Raw genomic sequence first — 22,099 nt, 5'->3', positions numbered from 1 at the left:
AATGTGAATAGATGCTTGGACACTAAACAAAGGAACTACAGAGGTCCAGAATAACATGCCCTGAGTTCAAGATGTCTAAGCTATTTGCTAGGCATCCAGTGGTTTGTAACATTGGACTTCCACAGTGGGTGTTGGCACATCATCATGGCAAAAATGGATCAAGACAAGAAAGGGCTCAACCATCTAGCAGGATTTGATCCATCTGAGTTCATTTGTCATGGGATTTTGGGTTTGGGGCATGGAATGGAAGATGACCATATTTCAGTGACTTATGGAAGTTGTGGAAGATATGAGTAACCCAAAAGTATGGGATGCCTAATTATCTTTAAAAAGAGTTTTGGAATAAATTATAAAATTTTTTAAAAAGTCTTTGTTACTCAAAGTTCTTGAGGATAACAATTTATTATTATGATCTGTGCTTCCACATTACCTTAAGATTGACAATGTTTTCCACATAAGAATCTTGTATTGTGGGTGATACAAGTATTTTTAATACTAGTGGGTGAAGGGTAGGGAAGGCTGATACTTTTGGCATGTGGTCCTTTCTTTTTTCTCCCTATTAGACAGAAGTAGAGTTGAATCTTTCTCAGACCTTTCCTATTATTTTCCTGGGGGGATGGTTTAGGATACAATCTTTTTCTCTCTAGAGAATTAATCAGTTAATCAGCCATACTGGTTTTTTTTTTTTAGGTTTTTGCAAGGCCAACGGGGTTAAGTGGCTTGCCCAAGGCCACACAGCTAGGTAATTATTAAGTGTCTGAAACCGGATTTGAACCCAGGTACTCCTGACTCCAGGGCTGGTGCTTTATCCACTATGCCACCTAGCCGCCCCCATACTGTGTTACTATGATGATCTTAATTTTTAATCTAGCAGCAATAAAATGGCTCTGAGATTCACATGGTAACTATTTTATGGAGTTGGTATCCTCCATCCATCCATGGTGCCTCTTTAAGTTATTAATAGGAATGGCATCTATATATATAGTAGAAGGTGTGTGTGTGTGTGTGTGTGTGTGTGTGTGTGTGTCTCAAGATTGTCAAACTCCAAATCCCAGGGAGAAATTTCTCAGCGGGCAAAGAACCAGTGGACATGTGAGGGTGTGTAATGCTGAGGGACATCAGCACTTTCTCTGGGCCCTGAAAGCATAGTGCTTAGTGGGGTGTCTGGCACTGGCACATGGGGGATACTTGATAAATGTTTGTGGATCATTATTTTGATCTTAGAGCTGGAAGGCAGACTGGAGTACTGCCCAGGAGTTCTTAGAGGGATATATACAAATCTATTTAAGATAGGTTACAGCTTTTAGAGAAGTATGGGGCAGCTAAGTGACACAGTAAATTGAGCACCAGCTCTGGAGTCAGGAGGACCTGAGTTCAAATCCAGGACTCAGACACTTCATAATTGCCTAGCTGTGTGGCCTTGGGCAAGTCACTTAATCCCACTGCCTTAAATAAATTTTAAAAAAGTATATTCTTGCAATAGTGATTAAACTTGGGGAGTTCGGTTAGAGAAAATTGCTTAACATAAATAAGGGAATTACTCCCTAACACCACAAGCATGGAACCAAAGGACTAGCAAGATTCCGGTCTTCTGAAATTGCATTGAGCATTAAGGAATGAGTAATGTGTTGTTTAAAAAAAATAAGAGTTGTTTACATGTGAAGTACTGGATGCTCTTTCTGACTGTTGTGTATCAAGAAAAAGTGAACAAATAAACCCACTCACTATTGTAAAAGCCCTGGGTTCAGTATTTGTTGCAGAATCTTTATTCCATGGTTTGTATGGAGGACAGAGTAGGAGGAATGCCTGTGGTCTAGAGGTAGGTGAATGTAGTTCCCTTGTGAAATGTAGAACTTGCTCCAAACAAGGACGATGCTCTTCCCCCCCCTTGCCACAGATTTGTGTCAATATTTCTTCTCTTTGAATTTGGGAGCGAACCCTAATCATTTTGGCTTTGGAGTGGAAGGATGATACATGAGGTTGCTAGGTTTTAGGGTCAGAAACATGAGTTCAAGCCTAATATCAACAGCCAACAGCTCATGGTCTCTTCACCTCTCTGCCTCAGTCTCATTTACAAAATGGGGATACTAACACTTTCCTTCGAGGGTGGTAGTGAGATCCAATGAGATCATATACTGGATTTTAGCTGAGGATTATTTTACTCAAAGGAAGGAGGGTGTAGACCTCTGTGGGCTGGTGGCAAGAATAAAGGGGGAAGGTCACAAACTCTTCAGCTGGCCTCCCTGACTCCCCAATGACCTGGCAAACCTTCTTTGTGCTGGTTCCACCCAGATAGCAACAAGTATGCCTGTTGAAGGGTGTCATATGGGGTTGTCAATGAATGATCAAAGCATCATGACTGGACAGGGAAGGACTTTGCTATTGGGGGGAATATTGGTGGATGGATGACCCCTACAAAGGTGGCAAGGTATGGGGTGAAGAGGGGGTGAACTGAGATCAGGGACCTATGCAAACTGCATGCTGCATAGCCTTCCTTCCTCCAGACCATGTTGCCTGGGATGCCCTTCCCTTCCCTGTAGGACTCCTACGGAGTCTGAGGAGAAATGAGATGGTGCCCATTCATATATAGAAGGTGGAGGGGAATATTCTGTTGCTCGATTTCCTTGTTTTGCTGTCATTTTAATTCTTACTGTTGGATTTGTAGCTTCTGGTTGGACTAATGGTCAGAATCCCAGGAACCTCTCATTGCCAAGGACCAAAACTGCAACAGGATCCTTGAGGAGATTGGAATACCCACAGTGAAATGATGCAGTAGTTGTCTATCCCAGAACTTTCCTTCTCCCAGGCAAAGGGCCATCTCACCTTGAGCTCCCCCACTGCATGAGAGGAAGGCCAGCAAGCCCATGCAGGTGTCATGCCATGCCAGTCAAAAACAAAGCACAAGAGAAAGATGTCCTCCAGTCTTCTCACCAAAGCAGATGTGGACAGAAGCGCATCCTGGGATTTTGTCAGCCCATGAGGGCAACCAGGAGACAGGGGAGGACTGGGGCCAATTTCATAAAATGGCCCTAGGGGCCAGCATAGGGAGAATTGGGAGTTATGCTTGGAGATGTGCAGGTAAGGTGTGGGTGGAAGAGATTACACTCAATACAAAGAAAACCTCTCAATGGCCAAGATGCTCCAGAATCAGCTGTTTGATGGGGTGTGCAGGTGTCTATCACTGCCCAGACCAGATGCTCACTTCCTCCAGAGCAGAGAACAATGGCTTCCTATTCATGTACTCATTGGAGTTAATGCCCCTTGAGGTTCTACAAGTCTAAGACCAAGGGGAGTCACATAGAAGGCAGGAATCTGGATGAAAGAGAGCTCTGTACAATTCCTTCAGCAAAATGAATTCAGCAGGGACTCACTTGGCCTTGGCTGGGACGTGGGAGAGCCCCGCCCCTCCTGGACAAAGCAGCTACAAAAGCAGCTTGCTAAAGGCATGGGGGTGGTCCACTAAGGTCCCTGCCCAAGCTCATTCCATGAAGGACCCATTCATTGATGTGCTTGTTCTCTGACTCCAGAGCACCAGCGTGAACAACAACTTCTGGGAAGGTAACCCCTCAATCCCACCCCTGAAAAACCATCTGCACAAGCCATGACCCAGGTATGCTTAATGTTCTCAGCAGGAGTCCCCACTGTCTCTGCTCCACTCTCCAACAGCTCTAACATTAGGAGGCATTTCTTCAGGTCCTGTCTAAATCTGCCTCTTGACAAGTCCCCGACCCCTACTCCCACTCCCACTGGAAATTCTGCCTTTTGGGAACTAAAAGGGCAAGGCTGATTCCACTTCCAAAGGGCAGTCCTTCAAGTACTGGAAGCTCCACGTGTCTACCCACTCCTCTGCTTCCTTACAGTCCCCCCAACAATGTCTCCTGATTGAGGTTCAATGTTCACGCTCTTCAGTCTGGTGATGGAGCTCAGACCTATGCAGGAAAGCTGTGCTATCACCTCCCCAGTCCTAGACCATGACTCTCAGAGGAACCCAAGACTCCAGAGTCCACCCAACCTTCCAGTTTCTTTTCAGATGGTCATCTCTTGCCTTGCTTTCTTTCTAAAACTCTTCCTCTATCCCTTGATTTCCACAATTGTCCCTCTTTGTTCTCCCTCTCTGCCCAATGGACAGGATGACTATGTAGATATCTCTGGAGACTTCACCCAGGGTAGGCTCTGGGCTCCACCCAAAGGAGATCCTGAAGCTGCAGAGGCCTGTCTCAGGCTCTGCCCACTCTTGCTAAGGAAGTCCTGGGGTGTGAGCCACAATGGTGGCTCCCACAAGGTATTCTATTTGAGCCGCAACGACTTCCCAGACTCCACCAAACTTCATTCTCCCCCCAAGAAAACACTGCTTAAGAGAGCTCATTTACTTTATCACAATCAGAGAGCTAATTCATACATGTATGACATAGATTTCATGCATATAATTTGTGTCTGTGACAATGGCAAGAACATTTACACCAAATACACTTGGGTTTCTTTGACTAATTCCTGAATAAATCTTTGATTAATTCCTGAATAATTCCATAACACTGTTCATTGCATTCCACTCCTTTACCACGTATAGAAAATAAATAAGAGCCTCAAACAACTGTCTGATGTGTCCTTTGTAGAGGTGGTATATACTTCCTTCACATCTTTCCAAAAATGAAATGGAGGAGTATTATCACTAGCAAGATGCACAATTAATCACACACAAGATGAGTCTAACTTTGCACAGTTACTGGCGGAGCCACCAAAAATTCTAAAGAACAAAATGTTGGTATCGGGATCAGATTCAGTTTATCTTCATGGTAAACATTCATCTTGGGCAAATCCTGCAGGATTTCATTTAATTAAAAAGCTGCAAAAGAGAGAAAAAATATTAAATGCCGCAAATGACAGTCTTCTCCCCAAGCCCCAGAATAAATAAAGCATTTCAAACTTAGTCCATATGAAACATTTTAAAAAAATGCCTAAACATACCTCATTATAAAAGTATTTAGGACATAATGAAAAGCAATTGTGGAGAATAAATGACATTTCAAAGTTAAACCTGGGTGGCTCACTGCAGTGGGTCTGGGCACGTAAAAATGACAGGGAAGAAGGTGGACTGAGGAGGAAGCTGATCAGGGACCAGGGCCAAGGCCTAGCACTCAATGGTACGAAGTGGTGGGAGAAGACCACCATGGGGAAGACCCTGGAGTAGGGCTTTTTAGTCCTAACTGCATTTCAAGAGCTACAAAATCTCATTCTCTAGGACCTCTGTGGCCTATACTATCCAAAGCTAAAGGCCCAAGAGGGTCACAGGCAAATGAGGGACTAGACATTCAGTTTAGGACACTCACAGATGCAACCTCTTCACATTGATAAAGACACAGGACATCACACATTCAATTCAACACTGAGCGAAAACCTGCTACAGTCATGGCCAATGCAGAGAAAGGAGCACTGAGCCAATATATACACTGGCAGGAGTCAAAGGATAAGGGAATGTTTGTGAATTTTCAATTCCCTCCCAAAGCATGAAGGCCTACATAAACCGTATTTTCTGAATTTATGAAGTACCAAAAACAAATTTATGGGAAGGTTTACTCATTTTTCCCATTGTGTGTGTGTGTGTGTGTGTGTGTGTGTGTGTGTGTGTGTGAGAGAGAGAGAGAGAGAGAGAGAGAGAGAGAGAGAGAGAGAGTGCACACATGTATGGATAGCTTTCTGTCAAACTATAAAATCCAGATAAATCTAACAGAGGAAAAGGAGAAATCTTAACAAATTAGAGACAATGGATACTGACTTTCCTAGATATCTTTCTGAGCACTTTTTCTCACAGGGTCAAAAATTAAACTTTCGAAGACCAATTCACTAAAAATTAAAGACTAAAACATCATTTTACATCATTTCTTCTCAATTTCCCCATCTATAAGATGGATTTGGATTTGATGAGGAGTTCTTATCCAGGACGATCAGCATCTTGTTTAAAAAACATCTGGAACTTCTGTTTCAGCATGTTTAGTCTCAAAATTTTTTAATTCTTTTATGTCTTTAAAACCATGGTTCTGAGAGTAGCAGCTAGAATGGTGCCTTGGAGTCAGGACAGGAATTGAAATCCAACTTCAGACACTTGGTACACACTAGCTGTGAGACCCTGGGCAAATCACGTAACCCTGACTGCCTCACATCCAGGGTCATCTCCAGTCATCCTGATCCCTATCTGGCTACTGGACCCAGATGCTCTGAAGGAGAAAGTGAGGCTGATGACCTAGCACAGCCCCTCACTCAAATCCAATTCATGTGCTTGTCATGGCATCACCTTCCTGATATCATGGTCTTCTTCAAGAATGAAGGACAAACATCCTTATCTGAGAAGGGGTCCATTGGCTGCCCAAGGGAACAGATACAAAAAAGGGTGAAGGACCTCTGGCTTAAATGATGCCATTCCCATATAAAAAAAAAACCTGATGCTTTGTACTTAAGGTCTTCATTAATGTTACACACGGGATTTATTAGGATGTAGGGTGACCCTGGTTCCCTTTGAACAAAGGCTCTCTGCCAGCCTGGAGAGATAAGGCATTTAAAATGTTGCCTGGAGAATCTCACAAGTAAAATAGCATCTGAAAGCAAAAAGAAACTTATCATGGAGATTGGTGGATCCCAAAGGGAAGGGAAGTAGGGTGGGTGGGGAGGTGGACAGAACAAAGGGAAGGCCACATTTCCCTTTAGGGAATGATTTCATCTCTTGGCTGGCTTCATTGGCATCCTCCAATCACTAGAGATCCAAGGTGTGTTCTGATATGGATTTGCTACATACTGAAGATAGCCAATTGCTCTTTTCCATTGATCTGAGTATGCAGTAGATTCTTTGCCTTCACCTTCACCTGTCTAATCGTTTTGATGGGCTCAAATATTAGTTTAACTAAAAGCTCTCAGAGTTCAGCTTTTTAATATCTTCTAACATAACTCATAAAGGTGCATGAAATGCCTCAATGTCACACAAGTCCAGTAAAAATTAGGATTTATTTTGAAAGCAAGACTAGCTTTGTGCAATCCCATCATGGAGCTTCTGGAACTGGGCTGTGGGGGGGAGTCCATCTTGCTTTTCCAGCCTCCAGGCTGACTGTGCTTTCCTCCCTCCCTCCTCTTGTTTTCATGGTGAGGATCTGGGTTTTTCCCTCTAGTTCCACCACCATCATCTCTAGTCTCTGACTTCGAGCCTATACTGGCCCCTTTGCCTTGACCTCTCAGCTCCTGGTTCTGCCTTCTGCTCCAAGAGGGAGAAGTCACACCCACTGGGGGCAGCTCTCCCCTCTTTGCACCCTCCACATTTTGGAGAGTAATTACTTCCAAAAGTTGGACCTTTTAAAAAAAAAAAACCTGAGATTTAGTCTTGAGAAAAAACAAGTAGTCAGCCCTGTGCCAAGCATTAGGAGAGGGGCCCCTCTCTTGAAGGCAGGTAATTTCAGGAGAGAGATGGCGTCAAGGACTGGGGATAATGATGCTGGCCCTCCTGTTGAGGATGGCCCTGAACTGGATTCAGAGTAGCAGCAAGGAGACTGGACTTTCTAATTTCCATCCAGTTGGAACCAATGTTAAGAGAACAGATAAGAGTCAAGAGCTCTGAAGGACAGCACTGGGAACCAAGACTGAAGGCAGACGTGAGGATCAGAACCTCCAAAGGACAACAGGGAGCCAATGGGAGCTTCTTGAAACAGGGGAGTCACATGTTGTCTTGGGATGATGAAGAAGATTCCCTGGTAGCATCTGCTCAGGCCCAGGCCAGGAGGCTGGCAGGCCTAAGCCTACTCTCTAGCTCCACCTCCCATCAGCCACTGCTTTCCTCCACCCCCATTCATGTCTCTGTCCCCATCCCTGGGCAGTCTTCTCTCCTGTCAGAGCTTCACACTTTTGAGATCTCAGCCCCTCTCAAGGCTTTGGGTCAACTCTGTTGCTTTCCCAAGGAGTCCACTCTCAGTGTACTTCAACAGCTAGCCTGCTTCATCCTAGGGAGGGAACTTCCACATATGTGCTGACAAGGGCTACAATGCCCAGGGTCTCCCAGCTCCTTGGTCTCCTCTAACCCTCTGCGAAGTCCTCCCCTCTGTCCTAACCACTGCCTCTAAGTCTATTCCTCTTACCTACTCAGTCAGTTCACATCCTCCCTCAATCTCCAGGGCCTCCAGCCCTCACCCACTGTCCCAAGTCAGCAGCCTTGGTCTGATACCCTTTTCCTTTCTTCCAAACTTGACCCTACAGTTAAATGGCTCAACATGACTGTTCTCTCCTCTAGACCACCTTGCCTCCCTGGCCCTACCCCATCCCCCTGGCTCATCCCTAGTCATATTCTAAACTTGAGTTCCAACAGATTCGCAGGGTTCAGGAAATTAATAAGAAATGTGAGTAAAATGTCTGACTCCCCAAATGGAGGCTTTCCCAGCCCCACCAACTCAGTGAGCCTTTCCCACTGCCATAAGTACCCAAACAAGCCTCTCTGGCCCTCTTGATAACCCCAATGGCAGAATGTTTTTTTTCCCTAAGGTTTTTGCAAGGCAGTGGGATTAAGTGGCTTGCCCAAAGCCACACAGCCAGGTAATTATTAAGTGTCTGAGACCGGATTTGAACTCAGGTTCTCCTGACTCCAGGGCCGGTATTCTATCCACTGAGCCACTTAGCCGCCCCACAGAATGCTCTTTCAAACAGAGTCTTGAACAAGGTGCCTGTGCATCTAACAGGACAGAGGAGTGGCCTCAATGGATGGCATTTCCAGTTTGATACTTCAGCTCTCTCCATAGACTGGGGTCTTAATTTCTGAACAGATTCATCTCTTGCTATGTTACTTCCCAGTTCTCTCTGTATCACTCCTAATTATGCCCTGGCACTGGGGGCCATACAGAGGGCTCCCCCTCCCCAAAGGATGCTTCAAAGCACCAGGACTGGCAAAAAGGGGCATGAAACTAGGCTAGGCTGATCTAAACAAACCAAGACTTGTCAGTATGATTTGCCTGATGGTCTGATGCAGAATTTCTTTTCACTTGTGCCAAAGACAGGAGATCTTTTTGGACAAATGATTGGGGAAGGATTTCTGACCCTGCCTGGGCCATACCATGGTGAAGGTACCCTCCCTGGACCTTCTCAGCCTCCTCAGCTCTGCAGCCTCCACACCAGCTCAGGCCTTATTTCCCTTGGGGATAATAGAAAGCAGGTGCCATCTTCATTGTTCAGTTTGGGTGCTTCTGGAGGACTGTGCTAGCCTCAGGATGGGCTTCTTGCTGTCATGACATAAGGGGTCACTGAGGAGGGCAGGGAGCTCCTTAGTTCTTTCACCTGTCACCCTGGGAAGGGTCTCTGGGCTTTGGGAAGGCACAAGGGGTTTTCTCTGACCTAAAAAGTAACCAGCAAAAGCAACTCATCAATTCCTCCAACGTCCTACTGATGGAATCATGTCAGGGAATTAAGTCACAAAGCCGGAGGGACCACAGAGGAAATCCTTTTGGCAGTCTGAATTAAATTAATTAAATGTGAGGAGGCACTACTCACCTAGGGGCCAAACACTGTGCTAGGCGCTGGAGAAACAAAAGACAATAATGAAAGGTGCTGCCTTCAAGGGGCTATCCATAGGAGAGGGTAGGAGAGCACTTTGCTGGGAGATGGGGTCGTGCGGTGGGGGTGGGCACTTGAGCCTAGCTGAGCTCTGAAGGAAGACAGGAATGCTGAGAGGTACAGAAGGTGCAGGAACATGCTCTGGATGTGGGGACAATGAGCCCCAAAGTGCCAAGGCAGGAGATGATGTCCGGCGAGCTGAGGATCAACATGATGAGCATGGAGAGCATCCCACAGCAGGGTATGGTGGGTGAGGACCACACTGTCCACAGCCCTAGGGCTGGGAGAGGGGGTGGAAGGATGGTCAGACTCGGGAAGGTGCTGGCAGTTGTGAGGAGGATGGATGGGAGGCGGGAGACCCACAGGAGGCTGGTCACAGTCTTGGTGAGAGGTTGCATGAGTATGAGAAGGGTCCAGAGGAGGTAAATCTGACTGGCCTGGACAGGGGAAGGTGGCATTACACATGGTCAAAGAATCCTTGGGCATCCCACACCAGAAATGAGAAGCTTAACAGAGGAATGATGCCAGGTGTTAAGTGATGCTGCATCTTGGAGACACCTGGGAGCTGTCCAGGAGGCTCCTGGGAGAGGGGAGAGAGCTGGAGGGGTAAACTGAGGCCCTGTCAAGCGATGTGGCCCACCACCAAGATCTGCAGTCATGCTGCAGGATCTCAGAGACCTAGCAAAGGATGCTCTCCAGTCTCACGGACAAAGGGGTGAGCCTGCCTGTCTCACAAAGTGGGCATAGGAGAAGAGGATGGAACAACTCTGAAGGGCTTTGAAGAATGATCCCAATGCTCAGATCCCATGTCTCCAGCCAGAAGTGGGACTTCTAACACCCTCCCCCAGGCCCTTGATGCCAGACCCTGAGCCCACAGCTCCTATCTGGGCTATGCTGAGCCCAGAAAACCACAAGCCGAATCCCCTTAGCCCCTGGCCCCATCCCCCTCAGGGCCCAGGAGAGGGAGGGGCTGCAGGTTTCAATCCAAACCCCTTTAGCACCTTCCTCCAGCGTGCAAGGGAGCCAAAGCCTTGGAGGAGCACCAAGGTCACAGAGGCAGGTAGGTAGCCAGGGAGTCCCAACCTTCCACCTCCACTCTCAGAGTGATTTGTTCACAGTGACAGAATATTCACCCTGGACATCTGGAGATCATTGGGCCTACAGAGCGAGGCCCAGTCCCAAGTTCCCCCAGGGCTCTGAGGTCTCTTGGCCAGATTCTGTGTCATGCACTGCTACCTCTGCTCTCCCAGCAAGGCTGGTAACCCTGGGTTGGCCTTGGCCTTCCTGTGGCCATCATCTGTCCAAGCTGGCTGTCCCTCTTGCAAAGACCTTACCCTGGTACAGGCCGGGTCTCCCCCCACACCCTCCCTGCCTCCAGCTTTTCACAACCCAACCTGATCACATCACAGCCCTGCCCCTTGAGAAGTCAGGGCAACTCCTTACTGACAGACTTTAAACTCTAGCCTCTGGTAGCCATTTTGAAGCCATTTTCCCAGGCTTCCTTTATGCAATGCCGACTCCCAGGCTCTCCAGGCCACCCACATGGGGTTCTGGCTGCTCCCTGAGCAAGATGCTCCACTCTTTCTCCCTATCTTCCTGTGAAGGCCCGGCGGCCACTTGGGATGTTTTCCCCTAACCCCCTCAAGGGGAGGCTGCCTCCTGAAAGGTCTTCAGAGCTCTTCCAGATAGTTGATGGGGTCAAAGGTGAGTATTTAGCCATCACCTATCCAGGAGCAGCTGGCTCTGGTAGGCCTAGGCCCGGGGCAGTCTTGCTGCTGCATCCCCACTCCTATGAACACAGCCATCTCATAATATTCTAAAATGCTTGCTTCAATGAACTAGATGGGGGAAGATCATTGGCCAGATGTTCAAAATGAGTCAAAATTCACTTAGAGACAGGAATTCAAACCCCACTAGTTTGAGCAAGAAGCTCAGGAAGGTGGAGATCCAAACAGAGGAGGATGGAGTCAAAGAGGTAAGTGTGAGACCTGCTGGGGTAGGAAATGGGGAGGAGGGAATCCATCTCCGGAAGGCTGGGCTGTCTCTGTCTCTCTCTCTCCGCTTTCCCCCTTCACAAGAGGTCTCTTTGTCTGCTTGGGTGGGTACACATTCGGGGGCAGTACTGGCATCTTTAGGGTCTAGTCATTGCTTGCATTGGGCTGGCCTTAGGAGAGAGAGCCACAAACCCCAAGAGTGTGTGGGTGTCTGTGTGAGTGCATGTGTGCACGTGTACGCATGTGCACATAAACACAACTCTGGAGGGATGATGGACAGATATATGTGGATCTATTTTCTATTACCCTTAGTTCTGAATCCGGCCTTGCCTTTCCTACTTTGCTCCTTGGCGGCCTCAAGGCTAGACCCCAGACAAATCAACAGGGGACCTTAGCAGGCCTGAAATTCAACAGACGCCCTGGAATCTGCCCCAGGCTGGAAAGCCCATCATCTTTGCACTAGAAATCCCCGAGTCCCTTGAAAGGTCTTTTGATCTCAGTCTCACCAGATGAACATTCACCCCCCATCCCGAGTCCCCCCTCATCACATCAAAGCAATTAAGCGAGGCTGATGGACACAGCAGCCTCAAGAACATGGGAGCGTGTGCAGCATCTATACCCAGAGGCTCCCATCTCAAACATGAGGCGGGGGGGGGGGGTGGCATCTTTTCTGCCCTTCTTGCCACTGGGTGACTGCGAGGCCCTGGCTCAGCTTGGACTCCCTGGAGCTTGGTCCAGCCTCTTCTCATGCTGACTCTCCATGCCTGCCAGCCTCCCAACCCAGGAGTTCCTGGACCTCTCCCTCTCTCATGCTCCATATTCAGATTGTCACCTGCCACACCTCTCGTCTGCCCCTGAACAGGTGAGGCCCTCATCTTTTCACCCCTGGACTATTGCAATAGCTCCTTGGGGGCCTGCTGCCTTGGATATATCTCTCTCAGCTCTGGTCCACCCTCCAAGCAGTCACTAAACTGATTTTCCTAAAACATGATTCTGACCCCATCAACTCCCATCGAAAAACTCCTGTGGCCTCCCTGGTGCCTCAGGAGGCATTCAAAGCCCTTCATAACATACCCCTCCTGTCCCTCCAGTCTTCTTCTACCTCAATCAGCTCAGACTCATTCATCAGAGACTCTGGTCTCTAACTGTCCCTGCACCAAGAACCCCTGCCCATTCCCATCCTCAACTCTTTCTTTCTCTCTCCTGTCTCTCTTGATGTCCATGGAACTTCAATCTAGAGGTCTGTCGCCAAAGTCAACTTGTCACCAAGAGATCAACTATCTCAGCACAGCTCATGCCAAAGGAGTGGCGAGCCTCTGGTGGCTAGAGTCCCAACTGAAGAACCCCCAAGTGTCCACATACTAATCTGTGGCTATCGGCAGATTCCCACACAGCTCCAAGTCTGCTAGAGGGGTGTAACATGGGCGTCCATACCCCTGGAGTTTCTCCAATGGGCCCCTGCAGGTGAGGTGTGGTGTTTGGGGGGGGGGGGGAATTTGCTCTGCCCATTACCGCCCTGCACATGCATTTGCTGGCCACACCAAAGTGAGGCTGGCCAGGCATTGGAACAAGCAGATCTAAATGTCTCGCTGTAGGCACCTGAGCTTCAAAGCAAAGCCGTGGCCCTGATGGGTGGGGGGGGCGGGGGTGCACCAGACTCACCTGTAGGGGTATCCATGGTACTTGGAGCGGAAGATGGACAGCAGGAAACTGAAGAAGAACACCACCAGGCCCAGGCCCACCAGGCAGATGACTGGGGAGAGAGGGTGAGGGTGAGTGTGAGTGGGCAAGGGGAGGGGATGTGGAGACTAGCTGATCCCACAACAGCCCCCTTTTATAATGGGCGGGTGACTGTGGGCTGCCCACCCCCACCACCAGCAGAGGCACCCCCAGCTCCCCTCTTCAGTGCCTTTTTTGCCAACATGGCTCAGGCCTCGAGTGGCCAAGCCCCTACACGACACCCAGAGTGACACGATGTTAGATTCTTGGCCTGACTGACTTTGAGCCAAAAGACTCTTCCTCAAATAGGAAGAGTGAGCAGAGGTGACATGCACACATGTGACTTCTGATGTAAACCAGAGCATCAGTGAGCACCACCGACTGTATGCTATGTTGCAGGTCAGCCACCAAGAAGGGGCCTTCTTTCCATGGCAGCCCAGCCAATGGTTCTCTTTCTAGAGCTCAGCATATTTAACCAAGCTGTCAAGAACTTGCCTCGGATCAGTGACTGGGGGATGAGTGGTTGCCAAGTGGGGACTTCTCTCACAAACTAATACTAGGAATCAGTTCAGGTCTCCAGGAGCCCCCTCACTTCCTTAAGTGTCTCAAACCTCGCTCAGCCCCTCACATGCTCTGGAGTTGGGGACACTAGCCTCTGGTTGCCCTGAGCCAGGCCTCTTCCCAGTTTCTGTGGCACATGGAGCCTCCCCTAAGTCATGAACTCTGGGGGCAAGAATTGCATGTGCCCAGCTGTCTGGCATGCAGGAGGCACTCCGAGGTGGATTCTGTTACCCCACTTGGTGGGCAGGGATTTGACTTCCTGTGGAACTCTGGCTAAGATGTAGTCCCCCAGGAAGTAGGGGGCTTGGGGGGGGTCAGGGGCCTTTGTGGACAGCATCTCTCTCTCTGGCCGTGCTTACATTCTTACCACCCCTTCCTGCAAATGGGAAAGCCAAGGCTGGACGGGTATTTCTGGGCGTCCCCGCCCAGCCACCCAAGCACTGACCAATCCTGGAGAATCACTTACTTCTTCTCTTGCCCACATCCCCTTTGGAGGTGGCAGCTTCATTGAGGAGCACCATCCCCATGGTGATGGCGGCATCTGGGGTCGTTGTCAAGGAAACAGAAAAGCAGAGGAGCCCCAGGAGACCCACAGACCCAGAATGGAGAGGCTGGCATCTTCACACACATACACACACACACATACATAACACACGTGTACACACTACAAGCCAATCCCCACCTATCGTATGGATTTTTCCAGTCTGTTGTCTGGGCCATGGGCCCCATCTCAAAATCCTGTTTGAGCCATGGATCGGATGAGACAACACAAGCTAAAATACAGACAGCAGCAGTTTTGAAAGGCGATTGTGGCCAGAACCCTCGACTACTTCATATGTTATCCTGACCTCAAGATTCCCAGGAAGGAGTAGCTCCTGAAGGCTTCCCAAGGCTCCTGGCTTGAGGCTCCCCTTAACCATCAAGATAAGGGATGGCCTAGGGAACAAGTACATGGGATCACTGGCTGACCCCAGAGGCCAACTAGCCTGATACCCCCTCCTGCGGAAGCTCAGCCTCCAGGACTGGGATTGTGGACTGCAGCGTGGGGAAGGCCTGGGGGGTCACCAGCTTTACAGACGCCAATGAGCAGCCTTGGGATTCAAACTTGATCTGTGACCATGAGTTTACTGGAGTCTGCATTCTCCCAACCTGGGCTCATGATCCAACAGTGGAGTGTGTGCAGATGCCAGCACCAGGGGAATCACAGACAAAGTGATGGAGATATAAGATGAGAAGGAAACCAAAGACTGGAAGGGGGAAAAGATGAGGGAGGACATCCAGGCCTGGCACTGCCTCGGGCAAAGACTGGGAGATGGGAGATGGAGGACCTTGTTGAGCAGAGATGTAATCCACAGGGTCCACAAGGGAATCATTTATAATAAGGAAGAAAAGAGAGGTTGGGGCAATTATGTGAAGGACTCCCCAGGTCGGGGAATCTGGTGGACCCTAGAGGTAATAAGGAGCTGCTGGCATCTCCCAAGCAGGGGTAGCCACTGGTGCAGAGTCAGGAAACCTTGCAGACAGGGGAGGTAGGTTGGACCCCTGAGGCAGAGATGGGGAGACATCATGGTACAGAGATGGAGAAACTTGACAACTAGATGCTGGGATGCAGAGCTGAAGGTAAAGCCCAGAGCACAGCCCAGGTAGAAGTGAAGTGAGCTTCCCCAAGGAGAAATATGACTTTGTCAAAGATGTCTCTGGGGTGTCCATCTACACTGTCTGGTGGAGACTAGCAAGGGTCCAGAGACCTGTGAACTGGCTGAAGAGAACAAAAGCAGGCCCACTGGGAGCTTGGGAGGGAAGATTTGATTCAGAGGTTCTGGAGAGGCCACAGGGCAGAAGGCCCTGCCCTCTGGGAGCTGCCAGCCCAACAGGAGGCAGATGTCAGGAAACAAGAGCCAGACAGGGTCAAGGGAAGGGCAGACAGATGGGGGAGTATCAGTGACGGGGCTCACAGAAGGCCTCCTGTGGAAGCTGGGCCTTTAATGAGGAAGTCAGCAGGCAGAAGCCTGAAGAAGCATCAGGAAAATGGAAGGGGTGGAGGAGTCCCCAGAGGGGCCTAGGATGCTGGAAGGGTATTGCCTAGGAAGAGGCAGCTGAGCTCTTGGCGGTTGCATGTGGGAAAGACATGTAAACAAGGGTGGAGAGTGGGCACTCTTACAGGTAGGCCCAGGGGAGAAGAGGGTGAAAGGAGGGGCTGCAAGGAGAAGGGCAGATGGCTTAGGACTGAGCAGTAGCCCCTGCAGAGGGCACCGGAGATGGGCAGAGCTGAGTCAAGAAGATTTGTCCTTAGCTTCCTGGGGGGCAGGGGATGGCTCAGATTCCTAGAGCTGAAGGCCAGGGGGGAACAGGAGAGGACCATCCTGAACCAGGAATTCCCCAAGGACCTGGCTGGGTTGCATCCTCAGGGAGTCACCACCTCGACTTCTTCCCAAGAAGGAAGAGTGCCTGCCCAGGTCCAGGCATCTATGTCCATGGCATCTATGGTTCTGGGTTAGGGAGGAGGGGGCTGCCTCAATCCAGGCACAAAGACAAAGAAAAGTCTGCTCCATCTATGGGGGAAGGGTAGTCCAGACATGGTGAAAGGACACAACCCATCTCAGGGGCAGCAGACAGAAGGCCCCCTGGGGCAGCTTCCCAGAGGGAGTCAAGAAAGGAGGAAGAGTCAGAGGTTTAACTGGCATCACAGCCAGGGCTGCCCCGTTAACTGGGAGGAAGCCAGAAGAGGAAAGAATATGGAAGGGAGTTTTGTGAATTATGGAAGGAGGAGGGAAGGAAGCTTTCCTATTGTGGATGAAGAATTTCATTGTCCCAGTGGCAAGGATATATTTAGTGGACAGGATGGGCCAGGTCCTGTGCTCAGGGCTTGCTGAGAGGCAGCAGCTTGAATCAGCCCCATTTTACCACTGAAAAAGCCAAGGTAGGCAAGGGAAGTGATCTGCCCAGGGTCTCCCAAGGCATGCTGCATCATCAGTGGTCTCAGGTGGGAAGAATTAGGGAGAGACATGGTGGGGTTGGACAATACCATAGACTCAGGGCTTTGTGTTCTTCAGCTCCATCTTCCTCCTCTTCAGGCAGCTCTGCACCAGTCTTCCTCTTCCTTCCCTTCCCATCTCTCATGCTTCCACTCTGGATCCCCCCTTTAGCACAGCCCAGTCTTGGGATTTCTCTTTGGCCTCTCCCCTCCTCTTCCCAAAATCAGTCTGGTGTCTTCACAACAACTAAGCTCTCCAGGTGGAGCTTCTTCTTGGAATTCCTCCTCCTCTCCTGTCCCTGCTCCCCAAGGCCTAACTCCCCCAGAATCTAGATTTAACCAAGTCTGTTCTCAACTATGTCATTCTCACTGGGGTCAGAGGTCACGTGAGGTCAGAGGTCTCTGAGGGCAAGAGCAAAGGGCTTGCTCCATTCTGGGGAACCTGAAAGTAACTGAAATTGGACATGATTGCAACTCGCACATTCAGGGGGCAGCCTGGGGTCTGCCAGAATCCGTGACCCTCTTGGAGCCTCCAGGGCCTCTCCAGACTCGCACATAGGTCTGCATCTGGACATGACATGATGGTTTCAGGGGGTCTTCTGTGGAGGCAGAAAATGGGAGACTTGTGATCTTACTTGATCATGTGGGACTTTCACAGCTAAAGGAAGATGGCTCCGCTGGGCAACAACCACAGTGCTGGGCTGGGAGTCAGGAGGACCCTAGTTTGAGTTCACAAACTGAGAACCTGGGCAAGGCATGTAACTGTTTGCCTCAGTTTCCTACCTGTAAAACAGGAAAATGAGGGCACCCGCACAGCTCTTGAAAAACACCTGTGAGTGCTGTTCCTGCCTAAACCTCTTCCCCATTCTTCCCTGTGTTCCTCCAGCGGCTCAGCCAAAGAGGAACAAAAGTTTTAAAGTTAGGGTTGGCAGAGATGTGCGGGGTCATGGGGGTCCCCTGGGTTGAAGGAAGGCAGCATGACATGACCTAGTCACCAGCAGAGCTGAGGACAGTTGGCCCACAAAGATACCACATGTGGAAGGAGTGGGGGGCAAGTGGCCAGCCTCAGTCAGGATGGGGGTGATAGGATGACTGCCATCCTTCACTAACCAGGCTGGGCAGCCCTGAAGGACTGCTGGCTGTGGGCCCTGGAACCCCTCCCAGATGGGCTTCCTACTTGGATCTGCCTTTCCTCCCCAATTTGTAGTCAAAGGATACTCAGCAGGAGAATGATGTGCGATTCAGCTACAAACTGAGCCTGGCTGCTCCCGTGGATGTAACTCTGCAAAGAAGGAAGAGAGGACAACCAATCAGAACAGGGAAAGAGTGGTGGCCTTGCAGCCAGGCCCCACAGAGCCCCACCAGGAGGAGGCTCTGACCCAGAACTGACAGAAAAACATGTAAAACTTGGTAATTGCCAAGACCTTCTAGCGTTCGAGGTTGCCAGGAGCAAACATCCCAGGGAGAACCCTGCCCATTTCCTTCTAGGAGCAGGCCAGTGGGCACTATGGGAGAGTCTTCCTCTTTGGCTATCTCTTGACACCCCAAGGTCACAACAGCCCCAAGGCCTCAGCCAATCCTGGGTGAGGCCAGCCCAGGCTTGGAAATGGACCCAGACACAGGGATGCTGTATCCAGGGCTCCTCTGGCTTGGATCTTTCATCAGGCACGTCAAGGCTGGCAGGGTGGCACGACTCAGAAGACATCTAAAAGGAAACTGAGGCGCAGGGAGGAGAGAGACTTTGCCATGTCCCCAAGGTTACAGTGGGTGGGATCCTGGGTGGCAGGAATCAGAAGACACTCTTTCCACACTCCCCATTCCTCAGATTACCTGGTTCTCTGTGCCACTGGACCTGGCAGAAATCTTTCACTTCTCTTTGCTGGAAGGTCACTCCTTTTCCAGACTTTGAATTACTTCAAGAATTTTGTTTATACCAAGGACCAGCAACAAAATCTGCTGGAGAAAGAAACTCCCCCCAACTCAACCCCCTTGGAGAGATGGACCAGCCCCACCTCCTGTTCCAAATGGGAGGGAGAGGAGATGCCAAGGGAGATGCTGAGGGAGTGGTTGAAACAGGTCCCATATATTGTGGTAACTGGAGCCGGGGCCCCTCACTCTCTTAGCCTTGGCTCCCCGCCTCCCATTTTGGCAGACCTGGTTTTTCCTCCCAAGGGCCTGGATTCTGGAGGAGGAAGCCATGAATTCCTGAGTGTGGGGAACCTTTCTGATGTAGAGTTGGGTCTGAAAGGGAGGCAGGGTGGACTTGGAGCTTGGCTAGGCTGTGGCCAGCAGCCAGAGGGATTCCTGAGGATGTCTCCCCTGACCCCTCCTCGCTCTCTGTTCTCCAGATTTCTTGGGGCTCTAACTCCCGTAGGAACATAAACTCCTGAGGGGGAGAACTGGTTTCCACTGATATTTTACTATATTTAGAGCTGGGGCAGGGCCTTGCACACAGCAGGCCCAGAAAAGGGAACTCCCAACCAGAGGTAGGAAAAGCTGATGGGGCTTGAAAAACAGACCCCAGTTTATACTGGGCAGTCCCCTCAGCTTGACATCTGTGCTCCTGTGACCCCACTAGAGGATCCACACTCTCCTCGGCAACAAGAGTTGGGTCGACTGGAAGCGTCAAGTCCCCAACATTAGCCCAAAGCAGAAGGAATTGTTGATCAAAATCAGTGAAACTGCCCCAAAGACAAGGCCAAGCTGTGCAGACGGAGATGATTTCCACTTCTGCTTGCTTGTCGGCCCATTTCAGCCCACACTCCCTAAGCCTGGCCTGTGCAGCCCCAGCTTCACTTGGAGTCAGACGCAAAGTTGGGGTGAGAGGTCTTGGTCCTCAAAGTGCCCTCCCAAGATACCCAATGGCATACTGGTGACATTATACTACCCAACTAAGCATCTGGAAGGTCTCATCCTCACCTACTCTGGCCCCGAGGGAGGAGACACAAAGAGGCACCTCTGTGAGCTCCCACAACTCGCATACACTGGCAGAAGGCAGACCCTCCTCCCTGGCTGGCCAGGTCTCCAGAGGATGCCTTAGAGGTACCTGCCACATCCTGGCCAAGGATTCAAACCCTAAGAGAATGAGGAGGGAGCTTGGAGGTCACATACCTCCCTACACACACACACACACACACACACACACACACACACACACAGTGCCAGGCCTGGGCACAGTCTGGGCATGTGAACACTGTCCTTGCACCGCCAGAAGGGCAAGAACTGTCTTCTCTATTCATTCAACAAACACATATTTGGCAAAAATTAACAAGCTTCTGCTCCAATGAAGAAGAGGAGCAGCAACAGGTAAGTGCAGACAAAAAGGAACAAGGATGGTCCAGGACAGAGTGGGGAAGGTGGCCCTGGGGGATGTCTACCAGGTTGTCATGAGGAAGAAGCCCACCAGAAGCCCAGTGATGGAACAAGAGGTTGGCCCCCTCTGGGGGGAACACAGAGCAATGCCCAGGAAGTCCGAATGGCCAAATAGTCAAGTGGAAGCCGAAAGATCCTGAATGGGAGTCGTCCAAGGATCTCCCTGGGAAGCAACTGGGGCTGAGAGGGGAGGAAGAGAGGAAGGACAAATCCCCAAGTGCCCTAGGAACAAACAGAGCAGGCTTCTTTATGCTCCAATCACTATGGAAAGCTACAAAAGCCTTTATTTATATTCATAAAACATTTCTTTTGTCCCTATGTTCATCACATTAGAAAGGGCTAAGTGTCCTCATTACTGTCAATGCCTAAAATACAAATGCTGCAGTTATTTTCCTTTAAAAAGGCAGTTACAATATACAGAACTGACAAAGCTAACAAGGGGGAGCTAGCTTTCTAAATTTCTAAATTTCAACACTGATTTGATGTGAAAACAACCATTAATAGACTTTCAAAAGGTAATTGCTATTTTGAAGAATCAAAGGGAATAAAAATTCTACCAGGGCATTCACATTTACAAAAAAAAAATAAAATCAATCTCATCCTCTATTCCTTATATATTTGAAAAAAAAAAGATTTTCTTTTATTCAAATTAGGTCAAGAAGATAAAATTTGAATCCAAATAGCCTGTATTTTTTTGATCTTTAAGGAGTCAGAGGATAAAAAAAAGACCAATTAAGCAAAGAAGCTCTGAGGAGCCTTCAGTACTGCCAAGGTACTGTAGGCGTGAGAAGGAGCTGCATTATCTTAGAAACACCAGGGACACATAGATCCCACAGCTCCAGTTCCGGGATGGCCGGCCCTTTTCAGTACACAGATGTCCAAGCAACCTCCCCTCCCCCCATACCTACTTCAGCCCCATCTAGTCTACTTGATTTAAAAAAAAAACAGTGGAAACACTTGCTCTTTGTTGAAATATCAGGTGGTCCTCTGTGGCTCTAACTCATGAAAATGCTTTCTTAGGTGTCACTTGTACATATTTCTAATCTCTCCCTTTTTTGTCCAACAGTCCCAAAGGGCTGGTCATCTCTTTTGACTCAAGAGGCCCATGACACCACCCATCCTTCTGGTCAGACTCACAAAGGGACAGAAGCAAAGGTTGCCAGGACTCATGAACAGAAGTTCCCTCCTCTCCAAACACCCAGAGCAAGCTGGGTCTGGACCATCCCCCAGCCAGGACCACCTGATCATCACCCAGTTGTCCAATTATTTTCAGTCAGAAAATGAGGAGCACATGAAGAGGGAGAATGAGCAAGGGATGCAAATGTTCAGGAAGTTGAGTCTTCCTAGCAGTGGAAAGCCTGCATCTGCCAGCCTGGCCAAGTTCACATCAGAAACAACCACCTCTCACTCCCAAGACTTCAGAGAATGAGGGCGTCCCTCTCGGGTGCACCCCACTCCTGTCGGGGGGGAACCAAAGTTCAAGAATCTTAGTTGTAACAAAATCACAGCAGTCTGTTGAAAGGCAAGAAGTGAGACTGCTGAAGGAAGACGGCTTGGCTCGGGGTCTGCACAAATCCCCACAACATAAAGAAGCCCCTAAGGATAGTCCGGGTTAACTGGGAGACTTCTTGAAGCCTTGAACTCCAGTAACATGTTATTCCTTACAAATGTAGGGAGACTGAAGCTTTGCCCAGATCGGAACAAGAAGATGTCCAGTTGTGGGAATCAAGTGTTTTGCTTTCACAAGAGAGAGAAAGGGGATTGTCAGAACTTCACAGATGTCTGTGAGGATCATACATTACAAATGCCAGGATGTCTGGTCTTTGTGGAAACTCAAGAGATGCCAACCTGTTTACTGGAAGGAGGGAGTTAAGAAAAAAGGACAAGGCAAAATAACTTTGCAGAG

General features: G+C 49.4%; 1 protein-coding gene across 3 annotated transcripts in view; it reads right to left on the bottom strand.

Moving 5' to 3' along the window:
* Positions 1-4,352: 4,352 nt before the first annotated feature.
* TUSC3 (tumor suppressor candidate 3) overlaps positions 4,353-22,099 on the bottom strand; it is a 53,281-nt gene continuing 35,534 nt past the window's right edge. For 2 of the 3 annotated variants that reach the window (XM_074228170.1, XM_074228172.1), the window contains exons 7-10: positions 18,040-18,103; positions 14,314-14,388; positions 13,230-13,320; positions 4,353-4,843 (exon numbers count right to left, since the gene is read on the bottom strand). In XM_074228170.1, coding sequence (XP_074084271.1) covers positions 4,828-4,843; positions 13,230-13,320; positions 14,314-14,388; positions 18,040-18,103 — 246 coding nt within the window. In that variant the 3' untranslated portion in view covers positions 4,353-4,827. Of the gene's footprint in view, positions 4,844-9,510; positions 9,537-13,229; positions 13,321-14,313; positions 14,389-18,039; positions 18,104-22,099 lie in introns of all 3 variants that reach the window. The other variant, XM_074228171.1, reaches the window with a different exon arrangement.

Source organism: Macrotis lagotis, chromosome 3 (genome assembly GCF_037893015.1).
Source record: "Macrotis lagotis isolate mMagLag1 chromosome 3, bilby.v1.9.chrom.fasta, whole genome shotgun sequence".
In the NCBI taxonomy this organism is placed as follows: Eukaryota; Metazoa; Chordata; class Mammalia; order Peramelemorphia; family Peramelidae; genus Macrotis; species Macrotis lagotis.
The sequence above is the reverse complement of the archived record's forward strand: the minus strand, read 5'-3'. Positions and strand labels throughout refer to the sequence as shown.